Source organism: Pelmatolapia mariae, linkage group LG13, assembly GCF_036321145.2.
Source record: "Pelmatolapia mariae isolate MD_Pm_ZW linkage group LG13, Pm_UMD_F_2, whole genome shotgun sequence".
Lineage (NCBI taxonomy): Eukaryota > Metazoa > Chordata > Actinopteri > Cichliformes > Cichlidae > Pelmatolapia > Pelmatolapia mariae.
Window position 1 is genome coordinate 5,212,928 of NC_086238.1, and position 18,747 is coordinate 5,231,674.

At 40.9% G+C, this 18,747-nt stretch overlaps 2 protein-coding genes across 4 annotated transcripts in view; one reads left to right on the forward strand and one right to left on the reverse strand.

Moving 5' to 3' along the window:
- Positions 1-356: 356 nt before the first annotated feature.
- Positions 357-5,585, forward strand: il22ra2 (interleukin 22 receptor, alpha 2). Its single transcript, XM_063492015.1, has 6 exons — positions 357-481; positions 1,278-1,392; positions 2,669-2,853; positions 3,287-3,432; positions 4,168-4,325; positions 4,854-5,585. Exons 1-5 carry the CDS (start codon positions 418-420, stop codon positions 4,315-4,317), a joined length of 660 nt encoding a protein of 219 aa, XP_063348085.1. The 5' UTR covers positions 357-417; the 3' UTR covers positions 4,318-4,325; positions 4,854-5,585.
- Positions 5,586-6,433: 848 nt separating this feature from the next.
- The window catches only part of map3k21 (mitogen-activated protein kinase kinase kinase 21), a 30,896-nt gene continuing 18,582 nt past the window's right edge, over positions 6,434-18,747 (reverse strand). For 2 of the 3 annotated variants that reach the window (XM_063492000.1, XM_063492002.1), the window contains exons 2-10: positions 17,585-17,765; positions 17,309-17,457; positions 16,722-16,897; positions 14,692-14,932; positions 13,947-14,069; positions 11,468-11,618; positions 10,626-10,720; positions 9,697-10,524; positions 6,434-9,606 (exon numbers count right to left, since the gene is read on the reverse strand). In XM_063492000.1, the coding sequence (XP_063348070.1) occupies positions 9,239-9,606; positions 9,697-10,524; positions 10,626-10,720; positions 11,468-11,618; positions 13,947-14,069; positions 14,692-14,932; positions 16,722-16,897; positions 17,309-17,457; positions 17,585-17,765 (2,312 nt within the window). In that variant the 3' untranslated portion in view covers positions 6,434-9,238. The remainder of the gene's footprint in view (positions 9,607-9,696; positions 10,525-10,625; positions 10,721-11,467; positions 11,619-13,946; positions 14,070-14,691; positions 14,933-16,721; positions 16,898-17,308; positions 17,458-17,584; positions 17,766-18,747) is intronic. The other variant, XM_063492001.1, reaches the window with a different exon arrangement.

Genomic DNA, 18,747 nt, shown 5'->3' on the forward strand with positions numbered 1-18,747 from the left:
CAGAATACAAAGAATGAGGGGGGGGACTCAAGTATTCTCAGGTTTACTGCTATTGTAAGAGCTTTGTGTCTTTTGTGTTTTAAAATTGACTTTGGCAGGAATGACCCAGCAAAGTCATGATATTCAATACTTTAGCACACATTAGGGTGGCACACGGGTAACGTGATCTGACACTTTTTTGTTATGGATCCTTTTGTACGATTTGTACTTCTGTACAAAACACAGGAAAAAAAAAAAACCATCTTATTACATCAAAAAAGTAACACTATATCCTATATCTGTGTCCAAAATGCCATATAAGGAACATTAGGGGAAGTTGATGGCAGGTTAAAGGCAAGGGTGTTTCCAACAGCACCAGTCCAGTGTGGCTCGTTGTGAACATTTGTACGTTGGTCGTCCACAAACCACATAAACACCATGACATCTCTCCTGCTTGGAGCAGCGCTGCTGGGCAACTTGGGCATCTCTGTCACAGCACAAGGTAACTTCTTAGAATTTATTTCTCTGTATTTTTATTTCCATGTAAAACATGTGGTTTAGGGCTGTTCTTGCTCTAAAGTTAGGCTGATTTACATCTGCCTCACCTCACTGCTCCCATAATAAAACCAAGAAGTATAACTTTACATTTTCTGGTGCCACAGAAAACCAAACCAACCAATAGGAGAACTTACAGCATCTTCTGCTAGAAATCAACTTTTTCATTACCTTTTCCCTAGTCTAAAATTCATTAATAAATCCTGAACAACTGAAACACACTTTTTGAGTGATTATCAATGTCTAGACTTGTTGAAATAAAGAATGAAGTGTAATGTTATTGTTGGGAATGAAAACAAAGGTGGTCCGACACTGCTGTGTTTGTTCAGAAAGAATAACAGACAGCGGTGTGAGAAAAAGAGATGAGAGATGATTTTTGCCATGAAAGTCATTTGTATTGTTTTGTGTGTTTGTTGGGTTTTTTTTGTTTGTTTTTTACTAATAATTTAACTGTAGTGTGTTAAGTTTGGACAGGAACTGCTGTTGATCTTTGAGAAATGTTAAAATCATCTTCTTCTTTGCAAGTTGCCCTCTATAAAATCCATGCAGCGTAATGGGAAAAGCTTAGAAAACTCTTACTAAATTCTGGGTTTTAGTGCCTTTCAGAGTGTAAAATTAACGGATATTATATGCTGTCATTTACCTTTACTGTATTTACTATACTGCTATTCTGTGTATGTGATGTATGGACATTATCTTTGCATAAACCCATACTGTTCTTCATTGTTTTTTCACACTTCCAGTGATACTGCCTCGACCCAGCCAGGTGAGGTTTGACTCAGTGGACTATAAAAACATCCTGAACTGGACACCACCCACCACGAACTCTTCTCTGCAGTACAACGTCCAGTGGAAGATGTGAGAGGACACACACACATACACACGTGCAGGAGCACAGTTTTAACTACAAAAAAGGAAGCAACACTCTTTTACAAGTAACAGTCCTGCATGATATTCAAAATATCAAAATAAAAGCATTCATTCAGCAGCGAAACATTGCCTCTTCTGCATTACATCGGATCATGTATCATTATTGCTGATGTATCAGCAAATGAAGTGTTTTGCAGTTAAGGTGGAACTTACTGAATTAGACTACATGGACTAAAGTACTAACTCGTGCCACGAAGCTCCTGACATAGTTTTTTTGCTGAGTTTTGGAGTAGGACTGGGTATCAATTTTGATTTCTATAACAGATTCAATTCTGATTCACAAGGTCCCTATTCGATTTGATTCGATTCAATTCCACTGAGACAGTTAGAAACATTATAATTCTGATCATTTGTCAGTACATATCCATATTTTTTAATATCTAGGTATAAAAACAAAGCTGACGCTTGTCAGACTTCATCAGAGGTGTAAGCATCTCAGCAGACTCCGTTGTAACGGAGGATAAAACACAGAAAAACATGAAGGAGATTTTCAAGTCCTGGCTTTTTATAGCAGATAACCGCCTTAAAAATAATCTGCAGTAGATCAAAAATGGAAAAAAATCACGAATCAATATATAAACATTACCTGATGCTGCTGAAGTGAAGCAGAGCAAAGTTATGGAGGTTTTATTAGAGACACAAATAAGCTTTTGCAGTTTGGCATAATTTGTAAAAGTTTACATTTCTTCGGTATTGAACAGCAGAAATGAGGCTTTCTTGTCAGCGGTCATTTTTGAAAAAGACAAAACAAAACGGCGGCCGACAGCACTGAACACAACGGTATAACGCAGAAAACTGAGATTTGAGATCGGAAACTGGTCTCGAAGTACACTGAGAGAGAGAGAGCTGTGGAGGAAGTGTGATTTTTATGGTGGTGGAAGCAAAACTGCAAAAGTAAGAGGGAATTCATGACGACGTTTTTTCAAACGTGAAACGTAGTTTTGATCTTCTTGCTGTTGGTTCAATGAATTTCGGTTGGAGAGTGACGAAACCTCCAGCTTCTGAATCTGTGAGATGTCAGCAGCAGAACTCTAGAAAAGATGTGAATGTTTAACATGAATGCAATTGGAGTGTAGAATATTTCTAATCTGAGTATCAGAGTCAGAGTATCTGTGTTAATATTATTCCAGCACCCTCAGTAGGATGCTGGGTAGGTTGCACAGGATGAAATAACCATCCTCTGTGTTTGTGTCTTCTCCCATAGTTACGGCGAGCCCGAGTGGATCGATGTGCCAGGCTGTCAAAAGATCCGGAAGCACCACTGTGACCTCAGCGAAGTGACCTCTGAGCCCAGAGAGTGGTACTACGCCAGAGTTGGTGCTGTGTCTGTGGCCACCAGCAGCAAATCAGCCTGGGCCCTCTCCCCCAGATTCAGCCCACGTTGGGACAGTGAGTGTTTACACAACTTCTCGCATCATTGTCTGCATCCTCTTTCCGTTCATTCTCACTTCCCCAAACTGATGCAGGAACGTATGGCAGCAAGCACAGCCTGAAGGCAGGCGCGCAGACACTCATGAGCTGGTTCAGCCATTTAAATAGAGCATAACAAAGATCTAAGTTAAGTTAAAAAAAATGCTCTACCTGAACTCTCCAAACTATATATATAACTAATGTCAGATAAAAAAGCTCCAAAGTTCAGGTTGCATTGTCTTGCAATCGAATCACAGTCACATGACTTCTTTAGACTTCCCTCTTTAAGTTAAAAACAACAGCAGCATACTCTCCGCTGCTTCCTCTCTTCTCCTCTGCGTTGCTTCACGCTCTCACAAGTGTGTGTTCATCGCTCTGCGGATAAGCTCAAAGAAATTTGTTTCCCATGCAGCCAAAATCAGCCCCCCTGTGCTGAGACTGAATGTAACCGAACAACCAGCCATTGTGGTCCGAGTGAAGCCCCCCCGAGAGCTGGTCCGGAAGCTGCACAGCAATTTGTACTACAAGATCTACTTAATACACCCCAGTGAAGAAGAAGTACGTACGCACACACACGCACACACACTCACACCAAACACCCTGCTGCGCATCCATCTCCACGCTGATTAGGCTGGGTTTATTTTAGACTCATTACATCCTGAATGTAATTCCATGGAAAACTGTGTTTGATTTGTGCACTCGTGATAAATTAATCACACTTAATTGGGAATTTAAGTCAGAACAGCTGAACATGCTGAAATCTTTACATTTCCCCAATTTCAGCACACGTTTCAACATTTAAGAATGAAATAATAATTAATAATCACTGCATTTTCTCTATGATAAGCACCGGATTACATCTTTTTTTCTCTAGGAGGTTTCACTGTAAACATTAGTAAATTATTCATTGTCAATTCATTTGTGACACTCAAATACTCACTTTAGAGAAGGTGGCGTGCAGTTTGTTTTTTCCACAAACACAAACAGTCACCGTCACAGCAGCATGCAAAAATGTATTTGTTTTTTTTCTGGAGCTTAGAACAAATAAAATTGAAAGGTTACAGTGGAATCGGTGCACAGTTCCAAAATAGAGAAGGAAGAAGAGGAAGAGCAGCAAAACATAATTGACAAAACAAGAACAACAACAAAAAGAAGAACAAAACAACTTGTATTTTTTCCGCCTGTAGTTCTTGAAATTTTCTGTCAAACTGCACCATCTGTTGCTTCCAGCCGCCCATTACCGCTGAGGGCTGGTGGACACTCACTGTCTCTCTTTATCGCTCTCTCCTTTAGGAGGTGTTTGACATGAAGTGCTGTTCTCACAAGCTGACTCTGAAGGACCTGAATCACAGAGAAGAATACTGCCTCCAAGCTCAGATCGTCCTCCCTCTGCAGGGCAAGCACAGCGACCGCAGCTCTCTGAAATGCGTCACTACCCTCTGACAACACAGGTATGAAAACACATTCCCTCATATCACATCATCGTATCGTATCATGTCGTGCCGGCTGCAGGGTAAAGACGTATCTAGCTCCTGTAGATTATCAACACAGATGCAGATTCCTGCCACAGCGCAAAGCCGCCTTATCTGTGAGAAACTGTTGCAGGTGTGTGTTTTTGTTGCCTGCACACAGACCCGTTGGAGAGTATTGTTGATGACCAACAATACTGCTGCAACAAAAGATCACCCAGATGAGACGTCTAGTATCATTTGTCACATTACAATCGCCTGAAGCTTTGAGATAGAGGGAGGGACGGGAAAAGAAACTCCTGGAGGAGAAATCCTATCATGAGAGTCTGTACATGATGACAATAATTACCCCAGCTCACCCCACCCTTTTCACTATATTTAGATCTTTTAGAGAGACAAAACAGAACTGCTCCGTTTGCTGATTTCCTTCTCTCTGCATTTCGTTGCCTTGTACTTGTGACATGTGCAATGACAATAAAGCTGAATTCTATTCTATTCTATTTTCTGCAGACACAGCGTCGGCCATCCCTTCAGCTTTAAATATCCATCGCTACCTCGACGGCCACAGCCACACACATCCGTGCAAGTAAAAGTGATGCACTTTATTGTACAAAGCATTAAAGATCTCATATGAAGGCAAACTTTCACGTTCACCAGAAGAGAATTGCTTTTGTTTTTTTAAACTTAAGAGTATTTTTTTTTTAATTTTTCTATTCATGGCAAAAATATTCTGAACTTAAGAGCCACCCGGTAGATTCATCTACTGATCGCAGCCAGAGCTCCTGTTTTGGAGTTTTCTATCTAACGGGCAGTCAAAAGTGGTGACAGGCAGCTTTTCCTCTCCATAAATCATTAAAATATTATTGCAATCTGGTGTGCTCATTCACACATGGTCAAGATATATTTTCAACTTATGTCTGTTTCCTCATTCCTCTCGCATGCAGTCCAGCAGTGAGGATCAGCGAATGCTGCTTTAACGTCTTTAAGAGTTTTTTGTAAAGAAAAAACTGTACTGTGCCAAATGTATCACACTACAAATAAAATCCACTGTTGAAATTGACCTCCGTCCTGTAAGTTGGACCCTTTTTGTACAAACAGTAAAGCTGGTGGTGTTTTCGCAGTTTTCTCATCGTCTTCTCCTCTTTGTATTTTATTTCCTACAAAGGTATAGTGTTACGCCTGTTTGTGCAGCCATGAATATATAGTTGTTGTTTTTTTATTAAAGCTCAGTAATATGCAGAAACAGCAACTTTGATTCTAAAACCTGAAGTGTTTTTTTTCCTGGTGTTCCTGTTGTGGTAGTTTAGATTTATTCCAAGACGGCAGTGAATACAAACTTAAAGGACAGAGTCACCATAGTGGTGCCTTCAGATTTCAAGATTCAGACTTTTTAACTGTTGCTAGGAGTCTACACAATACTTTGAAATCAAATATAAGAAAAAAAAACCTACGATATTTTTTATACCTATGTGTCATATAATAATATAATCTGTGCACTTAGCTTGCTTGTTAAGGAAGATTTAAAAGTAGTAACTGAACCTTCTGAGGTCATCAGGGGTGACTGACTTGCACTTGAGCTTCAAACCATGTGTTTTTGATGGTTGTCTGTAAGAATGATAACTTTCTTTTCTTTTACCCTGAATGGCAGGACTTTGGAAAATAATAATAATAAAAATCCATGTTCTGATGGTGTAGGTTTGGGATTTGGGTCTTCACCAACAATAGCTTCACCTCACTGCGTCAAAATTTATTTTTTAAGTCTTGTGTTGTTGCTACTTTCACATTCATAGCTGTGAAAAAAAAGAACATCCCATGAACTTTACTGTCTTGTCTTTGAATCTGGGCCCCGTCCTTTAACCATCCAGTCTTTGTGCCACGCTTTGGTGGGTTTGCTCCTGTAGGCAGAGGCAGCTTTCAGCTTTTTGAGGGTTTCACAGCATCTTTGGGAACTTTTGAACATGATGCAGAACTACTAGTTGAATCGAATCCCCATAAATCATCTTCAGATGACACAAACAACTGAAATAATATTTTAAACTGTGTTTGAAAAAACAAAAAAAAAGACAAACCAATGACATTAGTCTCCACTTAGACTTTATTGAAAACATTGATAAACTGGATACTCTTGATCAATCAGGCATGAAATGACAAATACTGTAATGATATCAAACAGCGCTCACTGAAACAGACGTACTCTAAGCTCAATCTGACACAGTCAGCGTGACACGCGTTCAGTGATTTAAAGGAAGCACTGCATTTAACAGGAAGTTCTCATTTGATTGGGAAGGCGGTGGGTCTTTCAGCTACAGTGCTTCACACTGAGAATCTTTGTGGCGTTTTCATGTGGAGTCGCCTTCTTTGTAGGAACTCCTCACTAGCAGCTAGTTCATTTAGTAGTTTTGGTCCTGAGGACTGAGAGGCCTTAGTGCTGATAGAGCTGAATTTTGGTCCTGTAGCCACACAGCCTGAATGTGCCGTGTCTGGATTCACGAATATTATTGCTGCAGTTTGTAAAATATATTGGCATGTGTGTCTGGGAATGTTTCAGGTCTGCAGTGTTATAGCAGCAGTGCATGCTGGTGTTTAAAGATGCCCTTAATTTATTAAAAAAAAAAAACAAAAAAAACCCTAGCGTTCACTTTTAACAGCTTTATGATCAGTAAGGCCCTTTACAGTGTTTAGAGCTGCTCTGAATTCAGTGGTCATAAAACACAGCAACACAGGAAATTATAAAATGCCACAGTGAGATACACATGAGCAATCAGTTATATTTACACCATTTGGAAATTCATATCTTTTAGTAAATTAATACTTGAGTGGGCCACTTTTATATTCAAATTACTTGGGGGAGAACAATCAACACTAAACAATTACAGGTGGCATTGGGTCCAGCATATATCCTTCATTATCAGCTCTGCATACTGTCAAGTTCACACAAGTCTGTTGACAAATCAACATTCAAAGCCCTTTGTGAATACTGAGGAAAACTAGCATGATCATGAAAGGCAAACGGTGTCTTTACTCTGAATATTTTCTAAATGCAAAAACCTTTTGCTTAACATTGTATAAAAAGTGTACAAAGAGAAACAGATACAACCGACAACCTGACTCAACTAAACGTTAAAACCAGTTACATGTAACAGCGCTATCACAGAATCAAACCAACCAAACTGGGGCTTTCTATGACTCTGAGTGACCGAGCTTTTAAACGACAAAGCTGAAAAGGCACACATTTATCAGGTTTACAGTACAAGTATTGCAGTTTTGTGCAGTTGATGCTCTAAACGGTAAGTAAACACTCTCCTGTGTGCACATTTATGGGCTTTGTAGAAATCCTAAATATCCAAGCAGTTTATTTGGGTTTTCCCTCACATGAACATTCACGGCTGATGCGTTCCTCCCGCTCTGCTGCAGTGTGCCAAATAAAGACAATTTTAACAAAGAAAAAACATCTATAAATACTCCATATTCCATATTATCAACACATGACCACAACTCCTAAATGAGAAGATTCCAGGTCTGCTTTGTAGGACTTCCAGTTTTCTACCCGCATCTCTAAAATATTCAGGGAATTCTGGGTGGAAACACACATGCATCTCTACCCGGGTCCAGCATGTAATCTACCTTGAGACAGCGTGGCCTCATGGTAACACGTGATGTAGTCCAGAAATGTGATCTGTTCCTGTGTACTCATGGACAGCAATTAAATATGTGACAGTAACCCCGACTGCAAAACTCAAGTGTTTCAAAAGGAAGTGTAACAGAGCTTTAAAACATGGCTCAGCTGTTTTATTTGAACCTAAACCACAATCTGTGTTTAAACCTAAACGTAAGATTTTGGTCTGAATCTTAACCATAAAAACATGAATCGTATCTCTTAAGTGAATGCCACCATCTTCCCCTTCCTAGGGTGGACTACACTACAATTTGTGTTCATGAACCTCATAAACTCCCCTCAGACTGTGTGGCAGGTGTTTTTGTGCATACACACAAACAAAAAAGAAAACATTTTTCTTCATGAACACAAATTAACAGACACATTTCTCGACTACTCCACGGACTCTTCAAAAACCCGAATCTATTGCCCAAGAACAAACTGTACTGCAGCATTGCTGCCTCAGTCATAAAACAGCATTAATGCCATATAAAAGAAAACAAAACTGCCAGCATTAGGCCGATAAAGGACTAAAAGAAATATTTACAAACAAGGCATAGTATATTTTTGTTCAACATTTTAAGGGTACATGCATGCATGATTTTTAAGTCAAAAAAAAAAAAAAAAATCTAAAAGCGTGATCACACTTTTTCGAAACTGACATGGAATGTGTGTCCTGTTGGTTTCTAAGGTAAGGTCAAGTCTCTTCATATTAAATTACCTATAAAAATATATATATAAATAAAAAGGTGAGGGTATTGTGTTGAGAAAGCTGCAGCAGCGGTCAACGTTTAGCTGCACCGATAGAACGAGAAAGGAAAAGGGGGGTGGGGGTGGGGGGGTGACAAGAGCGAGGAAAGGATGAGGGGAAACAAAGGCGGCAGTCAAGCACCGAGATGATCACAGGAAGAGCTGCTGATCCATCTCTGGAAAGTTCTGCCTTGGTTTCAGAACCCCGTGTGTGTGTGTGTGTGTGTGTGTACTAGAAAGAAACACACTAGAACACCTGTGACTCAGGAATTTTCTAGAAGCCTCAGACTCTGCTGTAGTCTAGAACATAGAATATGTGCTAGAACTGCGACAAAGCCGTTTCTATTGCTCTGTATAGAACTTCATCAAATAGAAACAAAGGCAGCCTGGTCCTAAACCCTCCAGGAGTTCTGTGTGTGTATGTTCTGAACATTCTAGGCTGTGAGGAACAAGCTACAACCACCAGCAAGCAGATCGCTTCTCGAGACTTCTAAGAGAGGAACTCTTTGTCCAGCTCAAAGACAGAGGGCCGTGCGGGAGAGCTTTGAATCCGGCAGAGCGGCACGGTGCAGTCTCGTTTCTGGCCCTCGGTGTCCACGTCCAGCAGGGAGCAGCCCATCCCTACCTCTGAGGACAGCATCACGTTTAGGTTCTGCGCCGTCTTTTCTCCGGAATAGTGACCCAGGGAGTAGCTTTTGTTGCGTCCTCGCAGCAGAGCCCAGGTGTGGGGTTTGGCCCTGAGTGATACTGGCCGCGGTCTTGTGAAGGCCTCTCTTTCTGGCCCTCCATCCTTCTCTTTCTCTTGTTTCTCCTGCTTCTTTTGTGTGACTGGAGGAGGCAGAGCGGGCAGGCCATTGGCTGTGAACAAACAGGGAGATACATTTTTGGAGTGGGAATCCTTTTTAAACCTGTATATACAAGTTTTCTCACTTTTTGTTAGTTACTCACTGTTGTGGTTGGTGGTGTATTTCTTTCTGCGTAGACGTGCTGCTGGGTTGTGGTTGGTCTGCTCTGGCGGCTGGCTTTGCACCGCTGTCTGCGTTTTAGCTGCAGTCTTGTTACTCTGGCCTTCTGGAACTGCTGCTGGGCTGCATCTGGATGGCTCTGTGTGATGATTGACAGCCACATGCTCAGCCTTCACAGGGTTAGACTCCGACATCTCCGCTTCAGACTGTAAGAGACACTTGGTGGAGTTGTATTCCATGATGGCTGACATGGAAATAAGATTGACAGGTTGGGGGGAGTTGTGGTTTGACATTCCCTCGTCTTTACGGGAGCGACCGTTTGGTGGTGAGGTGCTGCGGCGGAAACGGGTTGCACGTTGAAACAGGCCCTCTTTCTTTTTCTTCTCTTTCTCCTCTTTCGGGGGCTCGCAGTCTTCGCCAGCAGCTGAGTTTTTCAGGGCCTCCCTGATGTCATAACCGAGCACAACCGAAGCCAGCAGCGAACCGCAGCCATACAGCACAGCGTCGGTCTTGCGGCGACCTGATGTCCTTTTCAGGCTGTTGGTGGGTGTAAGCTGTGGGGTAGTTGAGGTGGATGAAGTGGATGTGGTGGTATATGGGTCGTCTGGAGTCTCTGGTTGGCCGCTCTGACCTGCTAATCCCACTCCAGCATCTCCTGTCCCGCAGTTTCCACCAGGGCAAATCTGAGTCTGCTGCTCGTCCCTCCACAGAGGTAGATCGATGTACACCTGGTTGGGGAACTTGAGCTGCTTTGGTTTGGAGCTGCTGTCAGAACATTCCTGGGAGAAAGTCTCATCTTTACCGTTCCCTGCTAAAAACACAGAAGTGGAAATATCAATAAATACCTGCTCCTTATAAATCCAAGCACCATTTAAACAAATTTAATGTCACCACTTGACAGTTTTAGCTCACCTTGTTCGGCAAACAGGGCAGCAAGAGGGACAGACTTCTGGGACTTCACCAGGCTGGTGGACCACGGGTTACTGCCATCTGATAGAGGACGCACTCTATACATGAGGTACACTGCAGAATTAGTTACATATATAAAGAAAAAAAATAAAAATGCACTGTAACTGTGCAGACATCTGGCCACAAAGACTCCCTGTCATCCTACTTTTCTATTTGTGACAAATATGTGTGTCACACTGTGCCCATGCGATGCAACCATTATTGGACGGATGAGTTTCAGAGTGCAGCACAGTGCAAGCCACTTTCCATCCTCTTACTATAATGATCGTAGCATATGATCATTTGTCTGTATATACCTCATCGCCTCTTTAACGGGTTGGCCAATCTGAGCGAAACTTTGCACAAACATTATCACACGTACAGAGATTATTAACATCTATATATTTTTATAAAAGGATTGATTATAAATTACAATTGTTTAGATTTTTGTATATATTATGTTCACTTCACCATCCCTGTGCGAATGCAATGTTACATTTTCTATTTGAGTGTCTTTCATGTGCCAGCGAACAGAACGTTTTTTGCTTTTTTAAATTGTATGAGACTTTGAGATGTTTGACCATCTGCACTGCAGTCCTTTAGAGAAGCATACAAATGATGACTTCTTTACTTTTTTTTGACTCTGCAAATGTAGCATGGATCAGATACACAAAGAAGAGTCAAAAACTATTTCATCACTTTGAAAATTGGACATAGACAAGCTTGTTTTGAAGTCTTCAACTACACAGCGTGAGTAAAACGTGACTGTCCTGCTTTTTTTTTTCCTGTGTGTAAACACACTTCACCTCTGAGCGGCAGCAGGCCTCTCTTTGCTCTGTACTGAACTGGGTCCCCAGGTTCTTCCTTTCTTCTTGATTCCCTTTTTCACGTCATCAAACTCCTCTGGCCTGAAGGGGGAGCTGCGGCCCCACGTACGGTTGCTCTCATCTTGAGTAACTGTAAATGCATGGATTGTTACGTTTTACAAATAAACAAACCAGTCAATCAACTCCTGCAAGCTGCTGTTGACCAAAAGACAGTCCTCACACGAAATATGGAGTAGACATGTTAGTAGGATTATTAAATGTTTTCTGCCATCTGTACAATCCTGGTATTAATCAATCCATAGAAGCATTATGAAGTACAGTGGTCCCTCGTTTATCGCGGGAGTTACGTTCCAAAAATAAACCATGATAGGTGAAATCCACATAGTAGCCAACTTTATTTTTACAATTATTATAGATGTTTTAAGGCTGTAAAACCCCTCGCTACACACTTTATACACTTTTCTCAGACAGACATGAACATTTTCACACTTTTCTCTCTTGTTTAAAGACTCTCAAAGTTCAAACCTTTGTAGAAAAATAAGTCCAGTATTATAGAATGAAACCAAAGGCTCCCGCGGGTGCCTTTGACGGTGCAAAACGTTTCGCCGACCTTGTTGTGTTTGTTGGGGGGAAAACTTACAAACATACAGTGCAGCACTTCAGAGTCACACTGCTAGCGATCGAAGATTTATGTAAATTTGACAAGCTGAATGCATTCTGTACTGTACAGGAGACATGGCACGAGATTGATTGACAATGGTCTACAGCCAATCAGGATGCAGAACACAATGCGTTGTAAGAAAAAAAACAAAACCATGCAAAATTGCACCCCCAAAAAATCCGGGAAACAGCGAGGCCGCGAAAGGTGAACCGCGTTATAGTGAGGGACCACTGTACTTAAAAAACATTAGGTAAACACCGAACCCCTGGAGTACTGTTGTTCAAAAGTTATACACTAGATGGCTTTCGAGTCTTTTAATTTAATGTCTAATTCAGGAAGATTCAGAGTGAATATCATAATCATGACAGTGATAATCAGGTGTATATTAATTTTGCATAGAACAATTCAAGAAGAAAAACAACAACCAATACCAGTGTTGTTTTAAGATCCTCTTACTGGTATTGGTTGGTTGTGAAGTTGTTATGAACTTCAGCAAAAGCAGCATCAACCAATTATGTCACAGCATCAGACAAGGGCCAAAGAAAGCTGCCACCAAATTCATTTGTGGAATTCAAAGACAATTAAAAAAAAAAAAAAGATAAACAGCTCCGCGGCCCATGTCTGCAGCATAAACTGTGTAGTTAATTTATTTGATTTTAAGGTTGATGAAAACATTTTTACAAGTAGAAAACACCAAAGTCTTGTTATGATCCACACATCAGATAAATGCTGTCAATCTGCAAGAGAAAAATCACTGATGGGAAACTTCAACCACTTTCAACACTTAAAGTTAGCCACACGTAACACACGGCACTCAGTGCTACAGGCAACGCCTCACGCTGCATGAGCGAAGCCAGTCTCCTTGCCTTTCCTCCTGAACCCAGAGTAGGCTGACACCTCACTGGTCAAATCAACATCCTGTTGGTAAACATACAAACTGTCCCTCGGCCTGTGGGATGTCACTGAGGAGGGAAATGCACATGTTACAGCCTGAGCACTGTGAAACAGAGCATTTAATGCTACAAAACAGAAGGTGGAGTACTTCAGCCAGTGCTGCCATAAATAAGTCTAAATGTTTATCTGTTGGAATAAACATTTACACTTATATGTATGAATGAAATTTATGGCTGGTGCAAATAAAACTGACTTTAAAATGTGCAAGAAATAGGTGTCCATGTCAACAGGGCTGTTATTCAATTGTTATGTATCATATGGCTATGCATAAAGATTTAATAAAATGCTGAGGTAAAACAGTGTACACAACTGCAAATACATGATTCCTCATCAAGTGTACAATCCTGTGTGAACTAAATACAGGCTTCTAAAACACACCTCCTCCTTGGATAGCACAGACCTTCTGTCTAATCTTGTAGCTCAAAGCATCAATTAAGACTAAGTTTAAACACATGGATCTGTATAAAAATGTACGTCTTTTTTCTAGTACTCTGATTTTTCAGTGCCTCCTATGTTACAGAGAAGACCCCTATCTGTATTATCACCTACCATAAATGCACAAGAGGAATTTGTCCCAGTTATTGCAGGGGCGTTGGTGTGTGACTAACATCTTTATAAAACTGTTCAAACAACTGGCTCTACCTCTGGAGCTTTTGTTCACATGGCTCTAGTCATTGTGCATGATACTGTTCCCATGTTCCCAGTTCCTGTGAAATTCTCAGAGCTGATGTGATTTCTTTGGTTCTTTTACACTTGAGCAGGCTGGACTCAAGGTAGGACAGTAAGCACAACTAAGAAAACCTGAGGGACTCTTTAATATGCAAAAACACAAAGTGAACTTACGCTGAATGGCTCGTAGACGAGGGATAAGTGTGGGACTGCTGGGAGGAGAGGAGCTGGTACTGTGAAGGCTCCGCCTTTTGTCCATGGAGGGCGAAGCCTGCACGGTGATCTTATGCTGGAAGTCTGCAATATGCCGGACAAGTAAAACAGTTATTATAATCCCAGAGGAGTTATTGTTTGAGTGATTACAGTTTGATATGTATACTTACATTTTCCAACACAGTTCAAATGTTGCAAACACAACAACATCAGAATGATTATTTAATCTGGACGTGTTAGTTTGCTTATTTTTTCTGAATAGTGTAGGCTAAAAGCTTGGAAAATACAATATGGTTTAACTTTTTTATTTTGCTACAGATGTATGGGAATGATGTGGCAAATACACCATTCTCATACAAGAACTATATACTGGGAAAACATGGTTTGTCAAGCTCTGAAGTTGTTTTTGACAGGAGATTCCAAGAAATTCAAATACCAAATTAACTTCAAAGCTTTGACAGGCAGTGGGCATGGCAAATCTCACTCTGTTTGTACCACTGAATGGTAGCACAAAGGGACAGAGAGGATGCATCCACAAAGGGACAGAGAGGATGCAGTGCTTTAAAACTGGAGTGAGAACTCCAGTTTTAAAGCACTGCAATCCAATTTTTTTTTAAGTGCTATTACGGGGAAAAAAGGAAGGCTCATTTCTATCTTGAGGTTTGGATGTGGGAATATTTTAGCTTAGTTCAGTCTGCAAGCTCACCTGAGGGTAGGCTGATGCGGTTCCCATCCTTCAGTTTAAGGCGGGAACGTTTAAATTTGCCTTTTCTCTTCTTCACGTTGGGCTTGTCTTTGTTGAGCTGGAAAATGAGGATGTTGAGCTCTCTCTCCAGCACGTTGATCTCGCGCTCTGCCAGCTGCTGCTCCCGACGCTTCAGCAACTCCTCCTGAGACTTCTGCTGCAGGGCGGCTCGCGTCAGCTCCTCTTCTCTGGAACGTAGCTCCTGGAAGAAGCAGGTATTAAGAGGTAAGTGCATTTATAGAACTGGCTGAAAGATTTCAGATGGTGACACCCTTAACCTCCTGAGACGCGAACTCTTCCACGGCATGCATTTTTAATTTTGCTTTGATATTTGGGCTGATTGGGACCTGATGAATGTAAAAACAAAGAATTTTTGTTTCTAAGAAAAATGAGAGCCACATATGAGGATATTCGTTTAAAATTTCGATAGAACAGTAGCAATATAATGTCCTCGTAAGTGGATATCAGGCCCTTGTAGAGCCAAATTGAGTATTTTGGTCTAAATAACCCAAAATGTGATGTCCTCATATGTGGACGCCAGGTCCTAGGAGGTTAAGGCACCTTCTATAGACCTCCATAGCTTCTCTAACAATAGTGAGCTAAGTTGGGATTGTTTGCCAACACTGTATGAGCTAAAACATGAGCAAGCACAATTTAAAGTGCAGAGCTAGTCAAGTCTACAGTAAGCAGTTTACAGTAAGTAAATTATATAAACTACTCTTTTAGTGAACAGTCAACATTTAAAGGATAACACTAGGATGAGTAAAAGTGCCTTAGAGATCCAGAAAGGATGTAGCCCATCCTCGCTAGATCAATATTTAGAACTACTCTTAAGTTGTGCCTCTGTGTCACATTTGTTCCGTGTGCGGTTTTAGACATGTTTTTTGAGCACTGAAATCTTCAAAATAGGCAGGAGTAAGTATGTTACATAATTAACCAATAATAAGCTGGTTCAGGAGCCTTCTTTTTGAGGCAGTGTTATGCTCTCCTACCACTGCTTACTCATTCTTCACTCCCTCTATTTTCTCTTGAATTGCTCTCAGTTGAGTAATAATAATCCTTACTGGATGACTTCCATAAAGCAGCTTTACAGTCAAACCACTTCAGCCACCCACCTAGACACAGATTACGGTGAGATTTTTTACAGGAAATCTGTTTAAATGAAGGGACTAATTCCCTAATCTTGTAAAATTTATGATGGGAAAGCTCAAAGCTAAATTAGCCTTATTCTTTGAGCTTTGCATAGTGGTTGAATTTAATATAGCATGGTGAGGCAACAGAAATTACCAGCTGTGCAGATAAGCGTTTAATTTGGGGATTGTAAGATTTAAAAAACGAAAACCTCATGCTCAAACGGTGGATTAGCAGAACTGGAAAAACTAGAACAAAGCAGACAGCATAAATCCACAATACAAAAATAGGCACAAATTAAAACTCTCAATAACAACACCACCTGTGCACTTTTGTATTTTGTGTAAAACTCAGTTCACCATTCATTAACTCAGCTCTGTGTGCTGATCCTGCTGTTTCTCTAAACACTAATTAACTCCCCTCTCCCCACTTTAAGCCAGAAACAGCAGACTTATACAGGAAGCAGATTAAGGTTTTAACAAGGGGAAGTCCACTAAAGCACTTCGGCATTAATGACTTGATTGTTAAACGTGCGATTTAGCCTTATCCACTGAAAGTAACCAATTAAACATTTTTATCCCATGAAAGCGGTCCAGGGCGATACATCGGGGTTAGACTTAATGATAGATTAGCCTGCGTGTATCATTACTAAAACTCAAAGAGTGAAGCAAGATGAAAAGCTGGTCTTTTTTCATACTTGGCGTCAGGGTCCAACTTCCCACACTGTGCGACACAGACGAGAGGATGCTGGAAATTAAGTTTACTTTCATGTGTTTAACCAGCTGCCAGGATAGTTCTGTGTTCAGTGGCTTCAAAATATTGATGTTAGTGTATGAAAGAATCTCCTCCTTCTGTTCTACCTTCTCTTTGGTCCTGAGCTCATCAAACATCTCCTGGATCTCCACACGCCAGTCGTCCTGCATGCTGTGGAAGGAATCCTGAGGCATGGTGGCCATCACTGCCTCTTCGATGGCTGAAAGCTGCTCCAGGATGCAGGAGAATGAGGGACGCACATGGGGGTCCTGGTCCCAGCAATCTGGACAAATACAATGCAGTGAAAAGATGGACTCATAACCACTGTGACCAGGGCATCTACATCATACTGTATTTGTGGGCCTAGTGAACTGCTCTGACAAAAAAAGGAGTCAGCTGGATCAGCAGATATTCACAAATTTGGGGAAAACCAGCAAACTTGCCATTAGCCATTTTAAGAGTACATTTACTATTACCATGCACGCACTAGAAATACGTACACATGTACAAATCTACACATAAAATTAAATTAAACTTAAAGTCTAATATTTAGTGCCATATGGCCTATTTGTGGAACAGGTGGCGTCACTTCTTGTTCTTCTCTTAGAATAAGATGCCAGTCTCACATACATTTTCTGTGGAAAAACAAATCTTCAGCTCAGCTTCAGCTCCACTGATATTTGCTCATACTTACCTTCCATGAGCTTAGCGAAGGGTTCGGGGCAAGTGGAAGGGATTGGTAGGGTTAACTTATTAACTGCCACGCCATAAGCAACAGCGAGGCCATCTATTCCACGGTACGGCACCTCCCCTGTTAACAGTTCCCACAGCAAGACACCATAGCTGAAAAAAAAACAAAAACAAGTAAACTAATGATAAATAAATTTAAAGAACAATGACAGACAAATGAGAAAAGGTAAGTATTTAAATCTAATGTCAAGGCCTCATGTGTCATTATCATCCATTATACCTCCAGACGTCACTGCCTTTGGAGAAGAGAGATGACTTAATGACCTCTGGTGCCATCCAGGAGTAGGTGCCTGCTGCTGACATTTTTGTGGTTTTGTGCCATTCCCTGGCTAAGCCAAAATCTGTGATCTTCAAGGTCTTTCTCCCAATGTCATCATTCTCAATTTTTTCAAGTAATAAAACTGAAAAGGAAAAATAATTTACTTTAGGCAGATCAATGCACAAAAAACATAGGATAAAAAAAATGCACAAGAAAAAAAAAAGCATAAAAAAGCAGTGTAACTGAGATAAAAGGAAAAAGGGAAAGACGGGACTGGGATGAAAGTGACAGATGTGAAGGGGATGGAGAATAAAGGCGAAATGAAAGAAAGGGGGATATACAAAGAGTGAGCGACAGAGAAAAGGGCGACCGTCCAGGTGAGGAGATGATAGCAGATATTTAAAAAGGGCCAACAGCAGTATGCTGGTCATTCATTACTGTAGAAACAGAAGGCTGACAGTGCCACAAAGCACCTGTCCTCAGGTCCTAAAACTGCTCAACACATTAAAGAGAGCAAGAACCCCTCAAACCTGCTGGTAACACTACACCAGGTCTGAGAGCGCTGCCACAGTGAAGTCACAAACTAAAATGTGTGAAGTCAAGACCCTTAGTGTCACGATGTGGATAAAATAAATAAATTCACAAGTTGAAGACGTACACAAACACACATACAGTTTTCTGTGAATTACTCTGGATAAGGGCAAACACATCCAAACGTGTTGTGAAAAAGCAAAACATAATTTCAAATTAATCTGACGTTGTCGTGTAAAGTATACACACACTGAACGTGTTGTGTTTTTGCAAAAAACTTGCACCAGGAATACAGTACTGGGCAAATGGACTAAAAACGCTGCCTAAATATTCTTGAAAGCAGCAGGTTTTTCCATAGCCTGTCTGCCTCCTCTGGTTGCTTAGTTGTCAAATTGCATGATATCAGTTACCTGTGGTTCACTAAGAAAGTGGGTATAAAATGAAGGGCTGCAGTATTCATAGACTATAATTTGCTAATAGTTACCACCAAAGGGAGATTGGTTTGATTTGCATTTGCATTAAATTGTTACCAAAGATAGGGCTTTGCCCATCTTACAAGAAATCACATCCAGATCTAGATCTGGATTTAGGAA